General features: G+C 47.6%; 1 protein-coding gene across 1 annotated transcript; it reads right to left on the minus strand.

Annotated features, from left to right (window-relative positions):
* Positions 1-1733: 1733 nt before the first annotated feature.
* On the minus strand, positions 1734-26785 carry MRPS31 (mitochondrial ribosomal protein S31). The gene is made up of 7 exons (XM_028526766.2): positions 26569-26785; positions 24213-24497; positions 18094-18252; positions 15600-15740; positions 13223-13296; positions 10327-10470; positions 1734-2033 (listed from the first exon to the last, which is right to left on the minus strand). Exons 1-7 carry the CDS (start codon positions 26691-26693, stop codon positions 1804-1806), a joined length of 1158 nt encoding a protein of 385 aa, XP_028382567.1. The 5' UTR covers positions 26694-26785; the 3' UTR covers positions 1734-1803.
* Positions 26786-26834: the final 49 nt, after the last annotated feature.

Raw genomic sequence — 26834 nt, forward strand, 5'->3', positions numbered from 1 at the left:
CGGCGGGAGAGAACTGGAGCTGTCAGGGAGAAGACGCAGCCCAGAGCTGTTCAAGGACAACCCCTCCCGTCCCCATCCCCACCTGCGAAAGCAGGAGTCCCTACAGCAGTGATGAAACGACTTTACGGATTTTGGAGGACGAGAAAAATGCCTCACAAACATTAAGTATTCCGTTTCGAGGTAATGGTAACTAGATCTGAAACTGTGAAAGGAGCTAGCTGCCATCCCTGAATGAATGTTGAGTCGTGAACAAAATCCTGACACCGGGGGCCTGGGAGGAGTGTGGAGAAGAAACCCAAGGTCATTTTTTGCAGAATACAGTACACACCAGGCACCGCAGAACCCGTGCCGCCGCACCCGAGGCTGACACCCACCTGTAAACCTTGTGACATGGGGGTCACAAGGTCACTTACGGGGGGGGAGACTGGCCGCGAGATCACGTCACGTTCTCACCGTCACAGTTCATAGTGACACGGAGATCTGAAAAGAAGTTTCTGGCTCCAAAGCACAGAAGACAGAGGACAGGACGGACAAATACAGGAAGAGCACCATAGAAATGTGACTGCCTTCTTACGTGAATTATTACCCCTTTCATATTCCCTTTCTCTTTGCTGCACGTGTATAATTTCTTCAGATCTATTTTTCTGTGTCCGATCTACTGTTAAACTCCTTCATTAACTTTAATGTTTTCGAGTCTGTTGGGCAGCCTCCTGCTCTGATGTCATTCTGTCCACGTGTTCTATACTCTGCGTACGATAAGCCCGGCGCTGGAAGGCTTTAGAGGTCTCGTCCTGTTGTCTGCTGTCCCTGCCGACGCCCACTCACGGGCTTTGTTTTGTTACGTGTTTTACAGCCTGAAGCCTGGGTGTCTGGCGGGGCTTCACGGGCTTGTGCCGGGGGCCTGAAGCACCACTAGCCTGGGGTCACTACGAACTGCTGTTTTGAGGTTTGTTTTTAGACTCCTCAATCTCTGTGTGAATTTGAATCGCAATGCCAAACACCATAATATAATCTAAATCATTCCAACTTCGGCATTAAGGTCTAAAGTACAAGAAGAAATCAGAATAAGCCCTTCATTTTTACAAGGTTACTTTAAAAATAAAAAAGGATTTTATTTATTCATTTCTAGACAGAAGGAAAGGGAGGGAGAAAGGGAGAGAAACATCAAGGCATAGTTGCCTCTCATGCGCCCTCTACTGGGGACCCAGCCCACAACCCAGGCACGTGCCCTCACTGGGAACCGAACTGCTGACCATTTGGTTCGCAGGCTGGCACTCAATCTACTGAGCCACACCAGCCAGGGCTACAAGGTTACTTCTCTACAGTAATGCAGACTTAGGCAAAGGTGATTAATTTTGTGTGAAATATATAAAAATATAAACATGCATATATGCAAATATAGACACATGTACATATGTATATATATATTCTATGCATATAGAACTGCCTATAAATCATCTCAATCGTGATAGTCCTCTGATGTCATCATATATATGGCTAATAACTGTACTACAAAGAAGTATGATCACTGAATCAAAAGCAAAAGGTTAGAGAAAGTTGTTTTAAGCTTATTACTAATTCTAAAATATTCTTTTTAAAAAGAATTACTAGTTAAATCTGTGAATGCTAATAATTTTTTCATGCAAGAATATTTTCCAGTTACCATGGTATATTTCTAAATAATTTGACATTTATACCATTCAAACCAGATGCAATAATTAATACCATATAGGTAAACTTCTAGTAAAGTTATTTTATTTAGTAACAATCTCCAACATCTTGAAATAAAAATTGCCATGATCTTCAATTAAACTGTATGCCACTTTCTTTTAGAATATCCTTTTTTTCATCAAAATAATTTTTAAACCACTCAATATGTTCCACTTTCTGTTTAACACTCAGGTGTGGGTTTTTGGAAAGGCCGCAGGTCACCAGCTCCATGAAGTGGTGAATCGGTCCTTGTTTTGGAAAATCTTCCAGGTGTTTATCCAGAAATATGTGTTCGTGGAATTCTGAACCATCATCATCGAAACCTAAAAAATGTGACAAAATATATTATAATTTTTTAATGTAAAACAACATCATAAAATTAACATGAATGTAATACAGTATTACACTGAAAAGCATGAACTTGGAAGTCGTACCCCAGGTGTGCCCACCAATGCAGTAACCGCATCACTGGGAATTTCATGAACTTCTCTGAGCATCAGCTGCCTCAGGCATAAGATCAAGGTTAAAACAGCATCCTCCTCCTGGGTTTTTGTAAAGATGAAGTAGACACAAAATTTTAAAGTTCTTTTACAATGCTCGGCATAGTGTAAGTGTTCAAAGTGTAGCAGCAATTACTGCTGGTAAGTATTTCGGTGTCTGAAACAACCACTAAGGAAACTATGCAAACTATGCTTAAAAAACACATAAATGAAACAGGATGGAGCCCTAAAATATGCTCTAGCAGCCCACAGGAAGCCAAGGAAAAGAGGAGTGGAAAATAGAGAAAAGGAACAGAAAACAAACAATAAAACTGGAGACTTCAGTCCTAACAAATCAATAGTTACTTTAAAATATACCAAAACACAGTGGTTGCCAAAGTAGATACATGCAAGCTACAAGACACTCACTTCAATAGGTAGGTTGAAAGTAAAAGGATGGAGAAAGATATATCTTGCTAACATTAATTTTTAAAAAAGCATGAGTGGCTATATGAATATTAGGTAAAGTAGACTTTAGAGCAAAAAAAAATTATTTTGGTGAAAGAGGAACATTACATAATGAAAGGATAAATCCACCAAGATGAGACAGCATCTGAATTATGTATATACCAAAAAATAAGGTTTCTAGATGTGTGAAAGAAAAAATGACGGAAATAAAGAAGAAATTTAAAAATCCACAATTATAGTTGGGTGTTTCGCTGTCCCGCCGTTAGCAATGGAGAAAACCAGCAGGTAGAAAACCAGCCAAGACACAGGAGAATGAACCACCGCCGGGCTCAAGCTGCTGTGCACCGAACGCCCCACCGCGCCGCGCAGAGCGGACACTCTCGCCCCGCGCCTGTGAAGCGCCCGCCCAGGGAGGCACAGCCAGGGCCGCTGGGCGGCTGCGGCAGGCGCACCACCACCGAACACACAGTGGGCGCCCTGACCGTGACGGAATCACACCGAGCGTGAGTGACAGAAGGACAACAGGGACATCTTCAAACGCTCGGAAATTAATACACTTATAAATAATCCAAGGGCCATGGAGGACACCTCAAAGGAAATTTCAAACATGCACAGAAATGAATGAAAATGAAAACACGACACGTCCGAATTTGCGGGACCCGGCGGGCGCCACGGGCACGGGGGAGGGGAGCAGGGAAAGCCTCCCACCCACCCTGTAAGCGCCGCCCACGAACCCAGGAAAAGAGGAGCAAGGCAATCCCAACGCAAGCGAAGGGAGGGAACACAGGGAAGGAAGGAATAAATGATAAGCAGGAATCAATAAAACTGAAAATAGGAAAATAATGAAACCAATACCTGGTTCTTTAAGAAGAAGCAGTAACACTGATAAGTCTCCACCAAGCCCCACAGAGAAGGGAGCGAGAAGGCGCCACCCGCCGACACCACGCGCCAGCAGGGGTTGTCGTTACAAATCCCGGCCACAGCAGAGCAACAGGGAGGGGGCACCGCCACCACCTCGCACTCACAAATCCAACATCTGCGAGCAAAACGACAGCTGAAAATAAAACCCACTAAACTACCGAAACAACCATCCAAAAAATAGATAATAGTCTTATAACTATTAAAGAAAAGGAATGTGTAATTTAAAAGCTCTCAAAAAAAAAAAAAAAAAAAAAAAAGAACCTATACGCCCAGATCACTTCACTTGAACAATTTTATCAAACACTTAGAGAAAAATTAACACCAACTGACACAACCTCTTCTGCAGACTAGAGAAGGGACACTTCCTCATTCATGTTGTGAAGCCACTATTACCTTGTTATCAAAAACAAAGACATGGCCAAAACAAAAAAAAAAGGAGAGAGGAAAGAAGAGGGAGAGAGAACAATCTGAACCAGTACCTCTCATGAATGCAGAGGCAAAACCTCTTTCTAAAGCTCAGCGAGCAAATCCAACAGCGCATGAAAAGACACAGCCTACGATCCGTGGGATTTATTCCATCCCTGCGGGGGCGCTCGGGTAGCCGAGAACCCACGCGGCCCCCCGCGGGAACAGGCTACAGAAACCTCCGTGAGCTAACACTGACTTTGGTGAAAACTGCCACCTGACTCTCTCTCATCACGTGGGCACTTGTCCTCCTCTCCCAGCACAAGAGAGACAGACAGACACACCGCATTCACATAACTCTTACTATAGTACGCTGTTACAACTGTTCGATTTTATCAGTAGTTACTGTTGTTAATTCTTTTTATGCCCAGTGTATAAGTTAAACTTTATCCCAGGTATATATGCACATGCAGAAATACAGTATAATGGGTCTAGTACTGCCTGTGGTTTCAAGCGTCCACTGGGGGTCTTGGAATGCACCCCCCAGATCAGTGGGGGCTACTGCACCCCTGAAATCAGGGAGGAGGGACAAACACCGGAAGACTGACTAAAACCGGCTCAGGGGACGACAGTTCGATCTCCCACACCCATCCCCGCCCGCGCCCGTGGGCGACGCCGCCACACAGTCCCAGAGAAGACGGGCAGCTCACCTGCGGAGAAGTTGAAACGGACAGAGAACGAAGTCACGGAACGGGCCAGAGAGGAACCACGGAGAAGGAAGCCGGCACCCCGACTGGGGAGGGGCCCTCCCAGCCCCTCCTCCCGCGCAGGCGGCGGAAGACGCCTGGGGCACTGGAGAGACGCCACGGAGAGAGCTCACCCGGGCTGGCTCCGGCCAGAGCCCTCCGCAGTGCGGCCCGCCGGCCGGCCAGCCCGCCCGTGCACCATGCACACAAGCCCAGCACACAGCCGCCTACGCCCTCCTCTAGGGCACGCACACAAGTTCCTCGACTGCAGGCGCTTCAGGGGAGCCACCGATGCGAGCGAGCGACAAACACCTTGGCGGAAACGGGTGCCCAGCTTTCTAGACCCCTTGGACCTCTTTACCACCGCACAGGAACGGAAAAGCCGTCCGCGTCTGTGCCGCAACACCGCCCTCTGCAGCCCGCTCTGGGCGAGGCCTGGCCGCACGATCCCATTCCACCCGTGGGATGTGAGCGGAAACGGCGGGTGACGTGATCACGCCACCGCCCTTAGGACAGGGGAGCTGCTTCTCCCGCGGCCTTGTCCCCGCTTGTGGGCCTGAGCACGGGAGGTGCGAACCCCCCGGAATCACTCCCAGGGGGACGACGCCCTGGGGGAGGGGCGGGTAAGTGAGGAGGGAGACACCTGGCGCCCCGCACAGCCCAGCCGGGCTGCTGCTGATCAGGAACCCCAACCGCTGCATCGAGTAACTCCTGCCCCGCCGCACTGTCCGTGTATGGCCGTATATATATACGGTATCTCAGCGAAGCCGCAGCCGGTGTGAACCCAATGCAAACTCCAAAACAGACGACGACAACGACAGCAACAACTGTGAGGAAACTGAAAGAATGTGGGTAGCAGGAAAAAAAAAATAAAACAAATATTGAATACTGCCCTGGCTGGTGTGGCTCAGTCGAATGAGTGCTGACCTGCAAACCTAAGGGTCTCGGGTTCGATTCCCAGTCAGGGCACGTGCCTGGGATGTGGGCCAGGTCCCCAGTAGGGGGAGTGGAAGAGGCACCTACACACTGATGTTTCTCTCCCCTTCCTTCCTGTCTCTCTAAAAATAAACAAATGAAATCTTTAAAAAATCTAAACCAAGAATAACAACTTTTTAAATTTACAGTTTAGAAGTTAAAAATATGATAGCAGAGACAAAAACCCATGAGAAAAGTTGTAAGACAACACTGGAATGTTCCCAGAGGACAGAACAAAAAGAGAAGGAGGAGAGAGAGACTGGGAGGCCTATATTGTCAAACAGTAAAAGAAAACAGAAAAAAAGAAAATTGGAAAAATAAAATTTTCAGGATAAAGGACCGAATGATGCCGAGAAACTTGATTTTAAACAAATAAAATCCCTGACCAAGGATCACTCTGAAACTCAATACTAACTTGAGATTTCCCTCTCTAGCTCCCTCCCTTCCCCTCTCTAAAAATAAGTTTTAAAAAACCTTTTAAAAATTTTAGAAAACTACAAAGAGGTCTTTAAAAAAAACAAATTAATTTAAGAAGAAAGGAGACCAATTGGAAGACAATATTTCCAACTATGTAACAGATGAAGGATTAAAGCCTATAATGTATCAAATTCCTATGAACTGATAAAACAACCAACAGAAAAAGTCGAAGGACATGACGAGGCCAGTCGCAGAGCAAACATCAAACAGCCACTGAACATACAGAGAGATGCGCAATCTGGTTGGTGACCAGGGACTGCAAATAGAAACACCCCCGGTGTCAGTGCTGGCCCTGAACGTTTGAAAGAGGAGTAACTCGTCAGCATCAGGTGCGGGGTAGAGCAAGGGGGCGTTCAAATACCTGGCTGGAGGGTAAGCGGGCTACTTTTAGCAGAGAACATATCAATATTTATTGCAATCTGAAACACACCCATCATTTGACCCTCCGGGGAACTAAAAGTGTACAACAGGCACAGAGGGACACATATAAAAGGATTCAGAACTACAGCTCCTTCCGTCAACAGGAAAATGGCAAAATGTTTACACTATTCATACGGCATGCACACAGTGGCTTACTACAGGACTGTTGAATAAATACGAAACAGCTCTACTTCGCAGAACTAGTGCGGTAACTACAGTCGATCTCTGTGTGCTGACAAGGCGGCGATGCCAGACACACCGCTAAGTGAAAAAAAACCACGCTGCACGCCACACACGCACGGCGTGGTGCCGCCCACGGTGCGGCACAGAACGGCGGGGCACCACACCTGCTGCCACAGGGCGAGCGCCGAGGCGCCGTGTGCTCCGAGAAGGGGGAGAAGCAAGGTAAAGGATGCTCCCTATTCTCTCGTGCTATTTGACTTTTTTGCTAGTAAACTTTCATATATTTATGAAACTTAAAATCTTTTTAAATAAACAAAAGAAACATAATAAAGAGAAAAATAAGACAGAATGGAAAGTTAAATGTAGGAGGAAATCCCACATGTTATGCAATCAGCTGAGATGACAGGTTAAGTCCGTGTCTAACGGGTTCTGCTTTAACCAGCACCGCGTGCAGCTAAAGACACGGCACAGCACGTCAGGGTTTAGGTAAGACCGAGTCCACGGCAGCGACCGGCTGTGGGGTGCAAGGGCGCACGGCAGCGGCAGCAGACTCGGCCCCTCCACCGTACACTGTGCCGCTCCCGGGTGTGTCAGAAGCGGCACCTCTCCTCCGTGGGTGCTTCCAGGCGCCTGTCCACGGGCAGAACCTCTCTGGACAACCACTAGGCTGCCTCAGGTGACACGTGCCTAACAGTCTCTGACCTCGCCCCAAACTCCTCTGCACCTTCCCTCCCCCACAACAACGAGCCGCCCTCTGTAGAGTTTTATGGTGACTTTGGACCCCCCCCCACTGTCCTTGCTAGCTCGCCTTACAGCACAGACTTCAGATGGCCTGGTGAGGCATGCCACAGTAGAAGCGAAAAGTTCCACCAAATGAAGAATAAAAACGAATGCGTGATTAACATACACGACTAAACGTTTTTGCCCGCTGAGGCCTCTGAAAATTACTCTCGGGGAGCATTTCCAAACACCCTTAATTTGGCAGACTATATCTATATATGGCTAATGCATATTGAAAAGCAAGATCGGTGAGCTGGGTAATGGCAGAAACTTGATTAAATTTAATTAAAGTCAAAGCTAAAATAAAAATGACTTTATTACCAACGCAACAGACAACAGATCCTTACTATGACACCCAGGTGGGGACAATTCACTGACAGCTTTTGTAAGTCTCACGCTGGCAGAGCGCAATAGTAGGGACACACCGTTTCTTAAGACAAAAACTTAAAACAAAACAAAAAGCCTAATTTGAATTAGAAAAATAATGTATGCATTTTAAGTGGCAAAATAACACATCATATTTTTACATGACGGGAAAACACAGCCTTCCCTGGGAAGTAAACTGTACAACAGGACACATCACTGTCAGTGTCATGCGCCAAACCGACTGGCCAGCCCCTAAAAATAGAATGAAACACCTTCCCCCAGAGCACCAGAGCACCTCTTCATGAAGCCAAGCACTGGCAGAGAGAGCACAATGTTTTGTTAATCTCCACATTTGAGAAGAGCAAATATGAAAACGCTATGGGACTGTTGGGGCTCCAGGCCCTCATCCGACTTCTCCCAGGGCTGAGGTACCCCCCACAAGCTGTGCTGGGGGCTGCGGGGGGTGGGGGGGAGGAAAGTGAGCAGCACCCTCCCATCTTTTCCTGCTTTTCATTCGGGCGACAGCTCCCGCCAGGAGCTGGAAACAAGCCGCCCCCTCTTCCGACCCGAAGCACCAACTAGCCGTACGGGGTAGGCGGACCCTTGTCCCAGTTACCCTCACGACCTGACCAAACACGAGTTTTTCCCTTTTCTTAGAAATTAAACTTTCTCCAAACCAGGTCAAATTTAAGATAAAGTCCTCTGGATGTGGGCACTCGAAACTTTACAGAACGTAAGCATTTTACTATTGATGACAGCGTACCACCCAGTCAAGCTTTCCTATGACACCGGTGTGTCCTAGAAAGTGCACACGTCCTTGCGAACGCTGAAAGTGCGGAGCAGGGCCGCAGCGAACCCCCTCACCACACTGGAGTGGAGACCGAGATGATGACGGTGGTGATGCTTTACTTGTGCGATCTCACCGGTGTCTAAGGAGAATCCCCCAAAGTCAGTCCTGTCGTTCTTCCCACCGTTCTACAGGCGAGGGCGGCGAGGCCTGGAGAGATTAAGCTGTGACTCACTCGGGAACCCGAACCCCGAACCACCACTCACTCCCTGTCCCTGCTCAGCCAAGTCACACATTGTCCCACCCCAGAGCTGGGTTTTAAAACATGTGTTTAACCACAAAGACGGAGAACACCCAAGTTTCACTAAATAAATTTCCCCTTAATGCCGCACATGTGTATTTTGCTAGTTTTCCGCTACTTCTAAAATTCTACGCTCACAGGGAGGGGAGAGAACCAACATTTACGCACACGCATACGAGTGACACGCCGAGAACCGTGCTGAGCACCTCGGGGACTGCACCCCGCCCACATCGCACAGTCTCCCGGTGAGGGCCCTCTGGCTCTCCGGGTGAGGGCACCCAGGCCCACGAGCTTACACGGCCCCTGACCGGCCCCCGGCCAGTGAGGGGCAGGGCTGGCGCGTGCGCCCAGGTCCCCACAACCGAGAAGCCCTGTTTCTTTCTTCTCTTTTTTTCCTTACTTTGCCCTGGCGCTTGACAGAGTACAGGAACCATAAAACTTTATGAAAACATAGGACTAAATATTTCTGATATTTAAGTTGCCATTCTATTTATTTAATCCAAACAAATGAAAGGTCATAAAAAATGAAAATACTATGGTGAAAGCATAAAACTGCAGAGATTATAATACAGACTCCATTTTCCTGAGAATTAATGAGGTGTCTGCAACTTCTGGCTAATTTTAATATAAAAGCAAATGAATCTCTTTTAATTGAAAATACGCCTATAGAATTCAATGAGAATATTTAGCTGATGACAACGTGGGTGCAATAAAAGTAAACAGCACAGTGAAACTGCTTTCCTTTTCATTGAGACAGAGATGCTATCTCTAGAAAAATCTCCAGGGAAGTAGATAATACTTTATGACCAGTTCAAAGCATCTATGCACAGCCAAAGAATTTCAAAGCCTCCTAATGTCTGTACTCTCAGTGGCTTTGAGCACGAGAAGGCTGCACCTCGCTGATACAATGGTTTTATAAAGAAAAGATGCCAGCACCAGACTTCAAGAGTTGTAATGGTCTCCAAAACTAACGTATAATCTGACACCAGCAGTTAGTGTATCAGAAGATTTACAGGCAATCTGCTTAGCAGCCAGGGGACTGTCACCCAACACTATCGAGACACAGAAATTCAATTCATGGTGCATTTCTGCCACGTAATTTTACTTCCTCATTCTCCTCACCAAACATCTAGAATTAGGGGAAATCCCAACATCCTTTTCAAAAATACCGTCCAGTTTCTTTCGGGACACCACAAAGACGGTCACACAAAGTTTGAGCCTCACGCAAACAGCTGGGCTCCGGAACCGAAAGGCTGTGGGATCGGACCCCATCAGCGCACTTCACCCGCCCCCGAAGGGAAGGCTCACCCGCCTCGTTGTCGATGGGGAACGCCCACAGCTTCCCCTCCCTCGTCCACTGGATCATCTCTTCGAAGCCGTTCTGAAAGGGCTGCTCGTTCACCGCAGCCAGCTGCTTGGCGAACTCCACGTCCCAGAGCGAAGGCGCTGCTCCTGCGTGGAAAAGGGCTTGGAGTGAGCGCAGGCCAACGCCAACATCTGTCTTTTAAAAAATGTATAATCAGCTCTGAGCTGCCAACACACTCTCAGACCTTGAGGCTCGCAATTAAGTGCTATACAGTGCAAGGCCACTCTCTGAGAGCTACAACGGAAACGTATATGTAAACATGTGACACAGAAAGACCACAATCACAGCAATTGCAAGCCTAAACTTTTACGACAATGCTTGGTAACCAACCCCCCCAAAGTCTCACTGCTTCCTCTACTGGGAAGGCAAAAAGAAATGTGTATTTTGTTTAAAGATACTTTTATGAAGGTGAATATGTTTTAGACAACGTATGACTTTGATCTTTAAAGGCCAAGCTGTTTATCTGTAGTTTTAGTCTGTTAAGAGAAGTCACTAACGTACTACCAAGAAAGCGCAAGGAAGAGTTAACGTGATTGTAATGACAACGACACCACCACTGATGGATCCCGAGCACTTACTCTGTGCTACGTGCCTCTTGTGCTTTAGTTCATCTAACCCTCACGACCAGCTCCTACTGAGGAAGGCAGGACATACACCATCGGCTCACAGGCCGCACCACACCATGTTTCAACCACTTGTTCTGGAAACCTAAGACACCTTTCAGGAAGGGGTCATATTTGCACCCGTCACTGCCGATGGGAATGCAAATTGGCGCAACCACTCTGGAAACTAGTTTGGAAGTTTCTTCACAAGTGAATGGTACATTTATCAGGCAACCATTGCACTCCGGAAAGAAAACATACGTCCACACAAAGACAGGTACGTGCAAGCTCACGCACGACCGTGCCCGGCCGCACACTCACTGCTGGGTATGAGGTGTGCTGGCCTAGAGATCTCACACAGAGAAAAGATCGCGACAGTCAGGCTGACTAGCCACATTTCCAGAGTGACCATAACAGCAAAATAACTTAATTATCAGGGTCCCATTCTTTCAATTCATTCAGTGGACACTGATCAACCTGTGTCTTGCCCATGATGACATCGTCAGCATCATTATTATTCTTGGTGTTGACAACTGGTGTCACTGAATGTTCACTGTGGCCCAGGCACTGTGCCCGACACCTGAGCTGCACCACCTCGTTTACCCCTGGGGCTGTGTGCACGCGCCCCACTTTACAGGCGGGGAAAGGGACGCTCGGGGAGCGCGGTGTGGCGGACCCTGAGGCTGAATAACCCAGACACCCCACACCACACCTCTCTCCGTGAAGCTACACGCCTGTCAGCCCTGCGCTCCTCCAGAGTGAGCAACGGGGTCTATGACCACGTCCTCTGCAGGGCTGGCAGGACCTCAGTGAGGAGCAAAGTGTGGAAATCGGGGGACAGAGGAACTCCTTTATTTGGTCAATAAATAATTACCGAATGCATTTAACTGGGAACAAATGACACTCTTTAGACTCATGCAAGTGTGGCTTATTAAGAGTACCCTTCAAGTAAATTGACATGAATTTGTGCATTACTGTCCTTATTAGAGTATAATTATTTTATACTGTTTCATAAAACACGTACAACTTCAGTACTTCCTTGCTAGCTAATTTCAGTTTTAAAAATAAGGTTTCCGACTTTGAAAATAGCAAGCTGGCTCTTGCAAAACCCAAGTGCTCCGTCCGGCTGCTCGTCAGACAGACAACAGCAGCTGCCCTGCAAACACGTGCTCCAGGGGAGAGGCGGTCTGTGCTGCCCACGCCCGCGCCCCTCCCGTGGGTCGCACAGGACAGAACGTGGCCTGCACAACACAAGGGGCTTGTTCGTTCCTGGCTTCACCTCCCTTTAAACGAACCCGCGTTGCCTGAACCAACCCCTTCCCTCACTGGACACACAGGTTTAGTTCAGTTTGTCCAAAGGAGGATTTAAGGTTTAAGGTAACTCCTTCCTATGATCTGTAAGCCACTTGGCTGGGTGCTTCCGGGGATACAAAGGTCAAGGAGACCTTGCCACTGATGTCATGAGGATACTGAATAAAGTGATAGAAAGTTTAAATGAGTCAGTGGAGGCCGGTCCAGGAACTGAAATACCAAATATATATTTATTTCTGCCAAGGATCAAACAGCTAATTTATATTCTTTAGAAATGGAAGTCTCTTATAAGCTGGAGACCATTTATATTAGTTTATTTATCTTATCAGTAAATCAAATTTAATGCTAAGTAAAAGGGTACTCTTATTCCTCACTTAATTAGACTGAAAATGGAAACTCCGAAGGACCTGACTTCTTGCCCAAAGCAGAAAGGAGAAAGAGCGGAGGAGAGACCGCGTGTTAGAGAGAAACACACTGCAAGTCTACCGACTGCATTTCCCATTTCCTGGGTGCTCTTCCCCCCCTCCTAAGCAGTCACCAGAGTCACTTCTGTGCAGGCCGTCACCTCTCCGAGAGCGTGCGCCGCCTCAGGACAGAAACCACAGCGCACCTTCCGTGCTGGTGCAGGGGCGCGCTGCGAACAGCCCAGGGTCACTGGCCCCCGACCCCCATCAGCAGTCACTCTGCTGCTCACAGCTGGCGGTGCGGGTGGGCCCTCCCTCCCTCCCTCCCTCCCGCCGGCTCACAGACCGCGGCATCCCGGGGGGAGCCGGGCCAAGACTAGCCACGCCGACGAGCAGGTCCTGAGCAGGTCGCAGGCCAATGGCAGGTGCAAGTCCCCGGTTATTATGCGGTCAGACATTAAGGATGTTTTGGAAAGATGGAATTTTTCTACATAGTGTTGCTCTTTTTGTTGTTGACAAACCTGTTTCAGGTGCCTCTTGAGTAGCTGTCTTCAGATCAAAAATATTAAGTCTCTTCCCCTTGAATATATTTTTCCTAAAACCAAAAAAGAAAAAATAATTTATTTAATGAATTACTGTCAATTAATGAATTGTCAATAAAAACTGTTCATGAGAGGAAAATTTTATATAAAATATACAACATGAATAGTCCACTGACTGACACCAGACATTTTAACCACACTGCCACATCTTCACGACTGATAACTAGAAACAGGAACACATGCACTTAAATGTTTATATAATATAAAAAAGCAGTTAAAGCAGTCTAATTTCCAAAATACCTATTTGAAAAGATTAGCCTAATTTGCCATGATTTTCATTCACTCTACCTTATATTAATGTTTTAGAAAACTCAATGTTTTGGGAAGCTATTAAAATATGCTAAATTAGAAGTTGTCAGGAATGAATCCAAGACTTTCTGTCAAGATGACAAAGTAGCCCTGGCTGCTGTGGCTCTGTGGACTGAGTGCCGGCCTGAGAACCAAAGGGTCGTGGGTTCGATTCCCACTCAGGGCACATGCCTGGGTTGTGGGCCAGGTTCCCAGTGGGGGGCGCACAAGAGGCAGCCACACATTGATGCTTCTCTCCCTCTTTCTCCCTCCCTTGCCCTCTCTCTGAAAATAAATAAAATTTTTTTAAAAAGAGAATTAAAAAATAAAAATAAAACTGGTTTATAAAGGGAGGGTTCACTTTTAAAATAATTTTTAAATTGTTTTTCTGAGTCACATTACTTTTTTCTACTAAATTAAACTGAAAAATGCAAATGCCACACTAAGGCTGGACAAGGTGATCTCACATCACACGCTTCCTCTAGGAAGTCCCCAAGCGTCTGTGCACCGAGCTTCACACTCCAGGACCTCCCTCCACGCCTTGCACCCCGCTCCCCACCCCACAGGCCCTCTGCTCCCAGCCCCGTGGCGGGTGCCGGGTGGAAGGGGCGCAGAGTGAAGAGGGGTGACGCAGTGCAGTGTGGAAGCACACTGCACTACAGAGGGAGGGAAGGAAGCGGACATTCGCACCTACGGCGTACAGTTTACACACGTGTCTTTCCTGTTCTTCAAGAAAGGCATTTCAGCTGGGCTCCACTCTCAGCAGCTCAGAGCTGGGGCGGCAGACCAGTGCGGGGTAGGGGGGGGCGGCTCTGAAAGTCCCCAGTCTCAGGATTAGTCAATGGCACGGTGCCAGGTCCCGAGGCAGGCCGGCGTGGCCGCACAGCCAGTGCTCTGTGACGTGCACCTCCGGGCACTGCCGGAAGCAAGCAGCCCGGCCCAGGCTGTCTCGGCCGTCCCGAGGCAGAGTAGGTGGACGACCTGGTGTCTCACCTCCGCCCGCCCCTCCCCAGAGTCCTCCAGTCACCTCTGCGACACAGTCGTGCACGCATACCCACCCTGTCCTCCCTTGTTAGCTTCTCCCTGCCGCCCTCTCATTCGTAATGACAGTAGCACCATCAGAGGTCAAACCATGGAGGGCACTCTGTTGTAGCTGCACGGGGTCATCTCGCAGACCGATTCAAAGAAGGTTCAATTGAAATATTCTCAAGGAACTTTAAGTAAAACTCTAATACACACTCTACTTTAATCAATAATGTATCATAGCTATAAAATCACTTTAAATTCATAATCAAACAATCTTCCAAAGTCCCTGGAACCCCCTGAACTTCCCTTGTTAACCTGTAACCATCTTTTCCAATCTTCCTGCACAAATCGGCAAGGAAGGAGCTAACATAGAGCTCAAAGACATTCCATCTGCCAGCACCTCTGCTACGGAGTGGAGCTGGGTTTTGCCAGACCGTGCTGACTATCTGGTCCCCTCCCCAACAACCTCTTTGTGGGTCTCAGAGAGAACAGAAACGTTACGTAAATACAGACAGCTTTCTATTACAAAACACGTAAGGCAACACTTAGCACCTGTAAGAACTACAAACTGCTAAGTTCAAATTGACACGAATAATCTCCACTTTAAGGTATTATAGTGGATCTTTCTTTCTTTGATGGTGGGAGATTTCTCTAAGGTATGGACCAAGGCGATTACATCAGAATGAAAAACAATGCACCTGCCAGGTCAGACCTCACCCAGCTCCACCTACTGGAAGTCAGGAGACCTCCACGCCCACGGGTAAAGGTAAGACAGAGCCCATTCTGACTTATGCCACAGAGAAGCACAGGAGTGCTGACCTCAGAGCATCCCTCCCTCACTAGGCAGGGGTACGTGGAGGGGAAGGAGACAGGTGTAAGTGCATCCACAACCCTCAGGTACCCGCCAGCAGCAATACGCACAGCAACAAAGTGAACCTACAGTGAAACTGCCAAAACCAAAGAGACTGCAAGGTTTCGGTACCTTTTTCTATGATCAGCGGTCTTCTCCTGGTCAGCAAAACTGTCAGAGCCTTCATCAAACTGAATCTGATGAACCGGTCTGGTACTAACTCTCGGTGTGGAAGATTTGGCAACTTTCATGTCGGATATTATGTTACTGAAACTGAAATAGAAAAAAGTCAAGTGTGTTACAAAGTTGAGCTACAGAATAGTAGAAACATGATTCACAGAACTTAATTTTTATTTCTCTTCTATGCAATAATACGACATAAAAACTTACGTATAATAAAAGGTTATGTCACATATTAACATTCAAATTCCACATACTGAGACTTTTGTTTCCTTCTGTCTTAAAGATGTCTTTCAGACGTGTTCACTTAAAACACAAAGTGTGACTTATGTAAAACTGTCTAACATCTAGGGCAGCCGACATACCATCAATACCTGTATATGCGTCACACAGGATGGAAAAGTAAATCAAAGGGGAAATTTAGCCACAGTTATTGCCTTGCATTTGTTCAAATATAAAGAAGGGAGCGATCTGAATGACAGTCCAGCCATCTGCACTCTTTCTGACTTCCGGAGATACAGCCCGCGCACAGGCTCTCGGAGCACTAAGGACCCAGACCGCCCCCGCCCCGCCCCCCGCACAAAGGCGCGCCACCCGCCTGCTCTCGGCAGCAGCTGCGACTGGTGTGCAGGGCTGAGAGAGGGGAGGGGAGTGGCAAGGTGCCGGCTGACACTCAGTGAGGAGACAGAAAGGGGGATAGGCCTGAAGTTGACCGTATTATTGTGGCCGTATTATTTTATTGTGCATAAAACTAGAAAATTACTTAACTGAAAAAAATTGTCCTTCTCAGAAAAATTGTCTTATTCTGTTATTTATTAATTTTTAAGCATATTAATATTACTAAATTTATCATTTCTTTTTCAGAAATAAGAAATTGTGTAACTTCTCAAAAGAAAACTTTAACCACTCAATTGGTCTTCTAAAAACTGTAATCTTACTTAAGACATGAGTTTTTTTAAACAAATTGCTACTATTCCATTTATGAGGCATATCTCATATTCTGCATATAAATGAAATACGTTATATATAATATATGAGGTCTGTCCAGAAAAAGTCCAGCCATTGTTAATATAATGAGAATGGTTTCCATGACATCGGTGTAACCCAGCAGCCAAGGAGAGTGGGCTGGAATGTGCATGCATGAACAATGATGACTTCACTGCACTAGTCAGTGGGGGCGGTAGATGCTGCTGAGTGAGCACGTGTACTGTGTGGTTACTGCATTCAAACTGACTGAGTGAGGAGAGCAACAAATCTACTTCAAATTTTGCATTAAGCTTAATATTCCTCCTTGAAAACTATTGGGATGATTCAGAAGCCCAAAGCTATGGGCAACTGGTGATTGGCAGCTTCATCACGACAACATGCCTGATCATGCATCACATCTCATGCAGAGTTTTTTGGTGAAACATCAAATCACCCAGGTGATTCAGCCCCCCACAGCCCAGATCTGGTGCCTGCAACTTCTGACTTTTCCCAAAACTAAAACCACCTTTGAAAGGGAAGAACAAATGACAAGAGTTGGCGAGGACGTGGAGAAAGGGGAACCCTTTTGCACTGTTGGCGGGAATGCAGACTGGTGCAGCCACTGTGGAGAGCAGTATGGAGATTCCTCAAAAAATTGAAAATAGATCTGCCTTTGACCCAGCGATTCCACTTTTAGGAATACAACCAAAGCAACCCAAAACACTAATTCAAAAGAACATAAGTACCCCTATGTTCACTGCAGTGTTATTTATAATCACCAAGATATGGAAGCAGCCCAAGTGTCCATCAATAGATGAGTGGATAAAACAACTATGAGGACATTTACACAATGGAATGCTACTCAGCTATAAAAAAAAGAAAATTTCACCCTTTGCAACACTATGGATGGACCTGGAGAACACTATGCTAAGTGATATTGGCCAGTTAGAGAAAGACAAGTACTATGTGATCTCACTCATATGTGGACTCTAATGACCAAACCGAACAAGGAAAATGGGGACAGGCTCAGAGACGAAGAACAGGACCACGGTGAGTGGTGGCAGGAGGTCGGGGTGGAGGGATGGAGTAAAAAGGGGGAAGGACTCATGGACAACAGTGTGGGGATTGTGGGGGAGGAGGTATAAGGGGACTGAAAGGTAATGTAAAAAAATACAATAAAAATTAAAAGAAAAGGGAAAAGACTTCAGACCGTCAATGAGATTCAGGAAAATACAATGGGGCAGCTGATGGCGACTGGGAGCACTGTGTGGGGTCCCACGGTGCCTCCTTCGAAGAAGACTGAGGCATCACTGTCCTATGTACAATGTTTCTTGTGTCTTGTCTCTTCTTCAGTCAATGTCTCTATTTATCATATCACCTGGCTGATCCCTTCTGGACAGACCTCATATTACTCATCGGTTACGTGGAAACAGCTCGTTCTGAGAGAGCGGCGTGCCCACACACCGTGTGAGTCACCAACCTGATTTTGGGTCTTTCTCCGTCCCTCTGTGCCCGCGCGAGCTCCTCGTGCTGCCGGAGCTGCCGCAGCAGCTCTGACTTGGTCGCCTGCTTGTCAAAGGGGAGCGACTCTGCAACAGCAGCGGCAGCGGCCACCAGTTCGGGGCTCAGTGACTCACTTCTGAAGAAGAAAATGAGAAACGAATGAGAAAGAAAAAAGAGGCGTTACTTATCATGCCACTAATTTAGCGGAAAGTAAAATGATATTTTCAGAGAAAATGTTTTTTGTTCAAAAATGTATCTTTCAATTTCTGACAAAATCAAGAGCTCTTAAATATTAAGTATCAGTTTCATAGAAACTTAAATGTCAGAGGTTAAAGCTTATGCATACTTGCAGCAGCACAAAATTAACTCAGAAAAGATATATTAAGGTGGACAGGGATCAGCCTTAAACATTATAAATTGGTAGGTTTTTAACTAGATGCCATTTTATTTCCATATAGACATGTAACAAGCAGAAATTAAAGTGGCTATCCCTGTTCACAGAAGCTTTATGCGCAATACCCTGAAACTGGAAACAACCCAAGTACCTCCGCCAGGAAAACACCAATTGTGGTACGCGTACATCCGTACAATGGAATGGCACGTAGCTCGAGCTGGGAAAGGAAGCTGTATGAAGGCTGGAGACAGAAGGAGTGTGTAGTGTGTGTGATTCCCTTTACATCACCTTCCAGAACAGGCAAAATCAATCTAAGGTGAAAACAGTCAGAATCGTGGTGGCCTCAGGACAGAAGCCGGGAACATGACAACGCTCTGCGTCTGGCTCCGTGTGTGGGTGACGTGGGCAGACGCGTGTGCTAAAGCCCCGCGACCGAGATTCACACGCGTCAGTCGGTGCACCGGCAGGTAGGCAGGTAGGAGACGGGAAGTGGGCGAAGGCGCAGACGACACAGGATGGCGAGTGCGACTGCTGAAGCTGGGGACAGGTACCAAGGGGTCATGACTGGACTCTGTTTCCTGTGTTTGATTTAAGTTTTCCGTAACAAAAGGCTGAAAAAGCACCCCTCTCCAGTAAATTAGGGTAAGTCAACAGCACCACACGCCAGAGACAGAAAGAAACCATCTGCACTTTTTAACTCACGGGGAACCTCAGTGAGGGGTCCAAACGAGTGCTGGGCTCTGCCTGGCCCTCTGCACCATGGTCCTGCCTACCCCGAGGTCCTGTCTACCCCACGGTCCTGCCTACCCCACAATCCTGCCTACCCCGAGGTCCTGTCTACCCCGAGGTCCTGCCTACCCCGAGGTCCTGTCTACCCCGAGGTCCTGTCTACCCCGTGGTCCTGTCTACCCCACGGTCCTGCCTACCCCGAGGTCCTGTCTACCCCACGGTCCTGTCTACCCCGAGGTCCTGTCTACCCCACGGTCCTGCCTACCCCGAGGTCCTGCCTACCCCACAATCCTGCCTACCCCGAGGTCCTGTCTACCCCACGGTCCTGCCTACCCCGAGGTCCTGCCTACCCCACGGTCCTGTCTACCCCACGGTCCTGCCTACCCCGTGGTCCTGTCTACCCCGAGGTCCTGTCTAGATCCTGTCTACCCCGCGATCCTGTCTACCCTGCAAACCGGAGTTCCCAGACCCCGAAGCTGCCGGACGAAGGCCCGAGGGGCCTTACTAAGACAGGGGAGATCTAAAATCTGACTGGAATAGGAGAAAATAGAATAAAGAGGAGGGAATATAACAATTAGATTAGAAGAATGTGCAACTTTAACTGTGACCTGTGAACAAAGCGTAAATCTCATCTCACGTCGCCGTGCTTCCTTCACCAACCACTGCGAAGTTTATTTCCATGTTTGAACCCACGAGGGGCAGCACAACACTGCCCCGTCCTATTACAAACTCATAAGCATGCATTTCTGAAACAGCACTCTCACGCTAAGGCACACCCCACGGCATTTTAGGTGAAATGCTCACATTAAAACTATACATTAGCACGCCCGTATTATTGCCCTACCAACCACACTCAGGCGGGCGTGACTTCTGCTGGCCCTGTGTGTGTGTGACCAGAGTGTGTAAAGACTACAGAAGAGTGATCACTTCCCACAACCATGCCTTTTACGACAGTGGTGTTCTTTACGTAGTCCTAGCTCTTGGGCTTATCATTTGAAGTGTTATAATTAATAAAAACTGTGGGGGAGCCTCTGTCATCAAAATATAGCGATATTTCGACACAGATTTTAACAAGTAATGAGAATTTTTAAAATATCGTTTATCTCTTCTATTCCGTAACTCAGACCATTTCACGAATGGGTACTTTTCCACTTTGTACCCTCCTGTGCCTCCGAACTTCTTTAAAATGAACCGGGTGACATACAGAGTTTCAGAAAAGGGACCCTGATGAGGTGAAAGGCACTATTTAGTGGGCACGTACATCGGTGTAACTTTTGGCAGGCAATTTGGTGATATGTATCATCAACCTAAAAAATATACAAATTCTTTGGCCTGACAATTCTAGTTCTAGCAGCATTTGTCTAAGAGAGAGAGAGAAAGAGGGAGAGGGAGAGAGAGAGGGCACACACAAGCGCTTCTTTGTCTCCCTGGGATTACATTAGCTTGGGCTGGACCAAGTGCTTTTTCAAAACGACCAATTTCCCAGGCTTCTGCGGGCTCTGGATGGGTCCACACAATCCCCTAGTTAGACCCACAGGCCTGTACGGTCCAGCCCACACCCTGTGCCTCCCAAAAACCCGGCACTGGAGGGGAGAAGGGAGGAGTGTCAATTCCCCCATGGAGCGCGATGCTCTGATTCCCTGGGGTGGTGAAGTGTGGCTTCCCGGTGAGGCAAACAGGCTCACACTCTCCATTTTATGAGTAAACTCAATGCCTAACTCCCTTTGCTCTCCCTCTTCTCATCAATAGCTAGCTAAATACGGACGGTAGCAATGGCGTCCAGTCTGATTGCAGGGCGAGGTCATGAAAACTGCACAAATTCCTCCTCACTCCCGTTCTCTTGGGACACTCGCTCTGGGAAGCCCGGCAGCGTGCAGTGAGAGAGCCAGGCCCGCAGAGAGGCCACACGGAGGTGCTCTTGCTCCCAACCCCAGTCCCAGTCTCGGCGGAGAGCCAGCATCGACTTCCAGACACATGAGCAAGCTAACTTCAGGGGATTCCCGTGCCTGGATTTGCCCCGGACATCATGGAGAAAGCTCCACCTTGCCTTGTTCAAACTGCCGACCCACAGAATCCACAGCATAGGAAATGCTTTCTTACGCCACTAAATTCTCGGGCAACTGGTATGCAGCGGGAGCAGCTGTATCAATGGTGGTTCAATATGACACAAACAAAGAAGGGGACGGAAAACCAGTGGGGAGCAGTGGCACGCAGAGGGTTTCCCTCAGAGAGGGTTTCCTGTGGGGAATCAGGCCTGCATTGCACCTAGACTGCTATGAGACTTGCTTTTGCTAAAACTCCCTCAACCTGAATTAAGGCAGCAAGGGCTTACTGCAGCTTCCTAAAGTCTGAGCTAAAACCTTCCAAGGGTGGAGTGTGACCAGTTCAACCACTTTTCCCCTGGGTCTGCAACCTCCTCCTCTTTGAAGTAATCAGCAGCATTCTTTCCTTTGTCATCTGTAAAAGGCAGCCCCCTGCATGAACCTGTGCATAGTAAGTGAGGACCATCCTCCATGTAATGTACCCAGAGAAGCCATAAAAGGCTGGCCAGGCAGGGACTGGGCGCTCTGGCCCTCTCTCTCTCAGAGAGTGGCCATGCTGTCCCTTTTTCTCCACCGAACTTCTGATGTCCATGTGCATTTGTTCATGAGCAACCACAACACACACAGATCCTGCAGGCCAGTAGGAATCATCAAAAGATAGATTTTTAAGAATAAATGTGCCTCATTCACCAATCTTCAGATGTAAGACCAAGCCTCTTCCTTGAAGACAGGGCCGCTGATAGCAGTTCTGAGACAGAGCGATTATATGCATACACACCACACACAGGACACTCTCCAGTACTCCCAGTTTTGGTTTCTTTAAGTAGGAACATGGAGCGAGAACTCAAAAAAGCTTACAAAGCAATCAGTGTGGAATTTTCCCAAATTATTATGCTTGTCTCATTCGTGTCTAACTGGAAAGCAATTTCGAAAATTTCCTTTACTGAATCTTTGCATAGCATTCAACTCATCTTAACTATTTCTGTACTCGTTAATTAAACCATATAACTATCCTGAAAAGCACGGTGCATCATAAATAGGTCTGGGGCTAATGAACAACTCACTCTGGATAAGTACATATGTTTGTGCGTGCATTGTTCTATAACACAGGTATTCTTATTTTGTTTGTAAGAGGAGGAGGAGGCGGCACCTATTACGGGCCCTCGCTGTCTGAATCGGCCCACCCTCTACCAGCCAACTACACTTTCCAGAGGCGCTTTTGATCCAATGTGACACGATGTAGAAAACAAGAGATTCCACAAAAGTTCTGAGAATAAAGACAAATTAAGTCATTCTGGGAAATAGGAATCTACTTTACCTGTTTATTCTGCAAAGAGAAATCAATGATGGGGATCTTAAAGCTATATACCTTACTACTTAAATCAATGATGTCATTCACACAAGACATTCTTGCGAGTCTGTTTATCACTACCATGAAATGCTGCCACTGAAACAACACCACAAATGCTAAAATATCACTGGCTGCACTTACAGTTAGTGACATATAGTACTCTTGACAAGCACAAGTCATTACAATATTCTGAGGATGCCGCAGAAGCTCAGAGCACTGAAAATTACTGCTTACAGGAAGCCACATAAAACAGTTCGTAAACAATATGCTAAAATTCCATGCTAGGTGGGATTTTTTAAATGGAAATTTCATAACAAGGTCTTCTGAGACAGGAAGCTACCTACAAATCAGGGTGTAAATGAACTGTTAATTAATAACTTAAAGAGGCAATTAACGGCAGTTAATAACACTGATGAATATGTGAGAGACTGTGTGGACTTCTCAATTACTCCTCCTTCTTTCTAGACTGTAGACAGAGATCCCCTTATGTAAACACAGAGCAGTAACAGCACTTCTCAAGCAATTACTAGAGCCTCTGTCTACAAACTGATACTTAGCCTCCATTCACTCAGTGTCTTCCATGTTTTCTAATTTAAACTTTTTTACTTTATATTTTTAAATTAAAAAGCTCTGCGAGGATGCACAGAGCTGTAATGAAGTCTAGATCGGAACTGGTGTTGCCCAGCGCCCGCCACCCCCCACCTGCACTGTCAAGAGTCTGTTGAGCCCACGAGTTTGTCTAGCCTTCAGAAAATTCATCAAAAGAGCAGAACAACGGGCAAAACCCACACAGACAAAACAGATCTCTGATCATTAAACGATAAACAGTGATCATTAAGTGATGCACAGTTCATAAATCATATGGAATAACGGTCGCTTGACCTTAAAAAGTGTCACTTTACAGAAGGCCTGAGCCTGGGTTTCCCCTATTCGGCTTCTGATGCACTTCAGATGACCTGCCGGCAGACACTGAGCCCGCAGTTCTTCTAGAACAGCGTCCACGTCTCTGTTTCACAGAGGAACGGGCATCCTCCACGCATGCAACACTGTGACACCGCTAGCGGCACATCAGTAAGCATCGCCTACCGCTGGCTCCCTCAGGCGCCGCCCTGCGCCCTGGAAGAGAAACAGGTCCCGCAGGAAAGAGGAATCAAACAAGCAGAGAATTAAGTAAAGAAGGTTTTTCCGTTTCGTTTTTCAGAAATGTTAGTGACAACAGGCAACAAAGCAGAGATAAAGGTTTTAACAGACTCGCTGGTACTCAGAGGACACCTGGTACAGAGAGCCCCAGAACGGGGAAACGGGACCGGGGACGGCGGGTCGGGGACAGCTTCCCAGAGCCAGGACTTGTGGCGGGTTGAGAAGGTGGACACGCTGACACACAGGACGGAATGCATGTATCGGGCCCAGACAAAAGGACAGAAGGTGTATCAAGAGAACAGTAGCGATCTTATTTGAATTTGAAGAAACCTTTGCGAATGGAACTAACAACTTTTTTAAATTTTTGTTTTCTAAAGAAAAAAACTGGAGTTTCAGAAATTACTTTCAAAGGAGAACATTCAGATTGGAATTTAACCCACCTCTTCTTTGGGTCTTCTCCCGCAGCTTTCTGAGGCCTGCCAGTCGCGGCCTCCGAACGTTTAAGAGCTTTTCTGCCGGGGGGTTTCGTGGTCTGCACGTTCACAGTGCTTAGCTCAACTTTCATGCCCTTGATGATGTTTAACAGGCCTTTCTTCCCCTTCTCCTTCACCCCGCCTTCGCTCTCCGTCTCCTTGGGAGTCTCCTGGGCCGGGATGGACTGCTCATCTTTCTTGCTATAGGTCCTGTTGTTGGTGCCAAAGTACCTTTGGGTGTTATTTTTTGTCCTGGAAAGATGACAAAGGAGAGAAAAGAGAAAAAACACATGCAAAACAATAAAGCTAGGACATGAACTGTTTCTCTGCATTTTTAAATTGTTTTAAATCAAGCCCACCCCCTCTTTTTTTTTAAATTGAGGATAGCCCTTGCTGGTGTGGCTTAGTGGGTTGGGCCGAAAGGCCACCGGTTTGGTTCCCCATCAGGGCGCATGCCTGGATTGCCAGCCAGGTCACCAGCTGCAGGCATGCAGGAGGCAGCTGATGGATGTTCCCCTCACACATCAATGTTTCTTTCCTCTCCTTCTCCCTCCCTTCCCCTCTCTCTAAAAATAAATAAACAAAACTTAGGTTCCTGAGACAATTAGTTGGTAGGTGTGGAATGGGGCCCAAGGATCTGCACTTAACCCAGACCCCAGGTGGCTCTGATGAAGACACTCTCGAGACCCTGCATCAGACCGTGGGTTAAATACTGTGTCAAGCTCTCAAAGCCGGCCCATGGCAGTGCCTGGCTAGGGGCTTTTCATGAAAAAGAAAATGGCTACTTCCAAAAATTCGAAGACAAACTATTTGAGATGCTTATAAAAATGTCAGAGGCTAATTCATCAGGCACTTCAAAATCAGATTAAAAAACTCACTGTATAACTACTATCCTCATAATCTGTACCAAGGAGCCACATTGTAGTATTCACTATTTGGTATTACTCAGGAAAATGCTCTAATTATTATTTCACATGTGAAAGTTAAATTGAAGGTATAACACAATGATGGCAAATAAGGGAACGAATGCCACGTGTAACCCGAATTTCAGTGCTTCCTCCCAAGACCATGCTGCAGTAACACGGAATCTGCGGTTGTAGCAGGAAAATCACGGATAGGAAGACACTCCCTAGCACTGAGGAAAGAAAACTGCAGCCCTAACTCCCTCCTGAGCGCCCTTCCACTGACGGCATCTCATCGGCACTTCAAAGACAACACATTCCAGACCACATTCAAGAACTCCCCTCTCCGACGGACTTTTCTGTTTTTCCTTCTTCTGTAGTCAACAAGCCTCTTCCCGTAAACAGGTATTTTTGTATTCTAAAAACTAGGACATTTCAAGAGCTTTCTCAAAGCCGCTCCTCATTCTCCTGTTACAGCAGGCACCCTAACTCTTCAGGGCAACCAGCTGAAATCTCTGCTTTGACTATCCCACCCTTATCTCGTGTGTCGCTTCCTATCCGCTCCTACTTGTACGATTTCTCCCCTGCATCCGGCGCCTTTGCATCCCCACTGCTCCCAACCTGCCTCAGGGCTGGGCCTATTCGCCCCAGTGGCCTCAAGTAGTACTGCGCGGAATAGATGCCTTAGAATTAAAGTGTCACAAACATGAAGGTTCTCAGAGAGTAACGAGTACCAAGTACGCTTGCTAGTAAGTACGCCACAACTCCTTGTCTCGCCTAGTCTCGGTCCGCCTTCAGGTTATTTCAGACTGCTCTCCCACAAAGGGCACTCGGAAAGTCTCCTACAAGGCTTCGGTGCCCCTCTTCGCTCACCCAGCAACTACCGGCGTGTGTTAATTTAATAAATGAATAGAGCGTTCTGCGCTACCTACGCTATCTCAGCTATTACTCCACGTGCAGTGCCTCCCTGGGGTAACTGTAAGCTCCGGGATAGCAGGACCGTCTTACGCTGGCACGCTGCAAGCACATTCAATAATTAACTGAAGACTAAATGGAGGCAGGAGGGAGACCATCACAATTCTGGGAGGCAGAAAAAGAAAAAACACCACTTCGCCTCTGGAGCCTGGACGAAACGAGGGGACAAGTGGCGAGCGGGCTGGGGCGCGGCGTGTGGCAGAAGGAGCCCAGGACAGCAGACCTGGAATGTCACCGTGGCCGTTCCCCACGGGCGCTACGACCTTGGGCAAGTCCTTTTATCTCTCTGGGACTTCCCTTTCCCTCGGACTTGAAGCAGTGGCTTCTAAGATCCCGGGGGTTGGAACACCGGCCTCAGGAAGCTGGAGAGCGACGGGTGAAGGAGCGGGAGGGAGCCCGGGGGTGGCCCGGAGCCGTGCCGGGCCGACAGCGGCGGAAGGCGGTACCTGGCCGGTCCGTGCGGGGCGCCGAGAAGCGCAATCGCAGCCGCCGACGCCTCGGGGCCTCCGGAGCCCAGGGGGAGGCGGGGGCGGGGACGAAGCCTCAGGGCCGCCGACACTCTTGGAAACATCGCCCAGAAACCACCCGAACGGCGAACGGGAGTGGGTTGTCCCCGGCCAAACACGCCCCCCCGCTTCTGTCTTCCGTCCCTCGGGCGGGCGCGTTCCGTCCGCTGCACCTTCCGGCGGGCAACAAGAGCCCGGGAACCGCG

This window comes from Phyllostomus discolor, chromosome 11 (assembly GCF_004126475.2).
Source record: "Phyllostomus discolor isolate MPI-MPIP mPhyDis1 chromosome 11, mPhyDis1.pri.v3, whole genome shotgun sequence".
In the NCBI taxonomy this organism is placed as follows: domain Eukaryota; kingdom Metazoa; phylum Chordata; class Mammalia; order Chiroptera; family Phyllostomidae; genus Phyllostomus; species Phyllostomus discolor.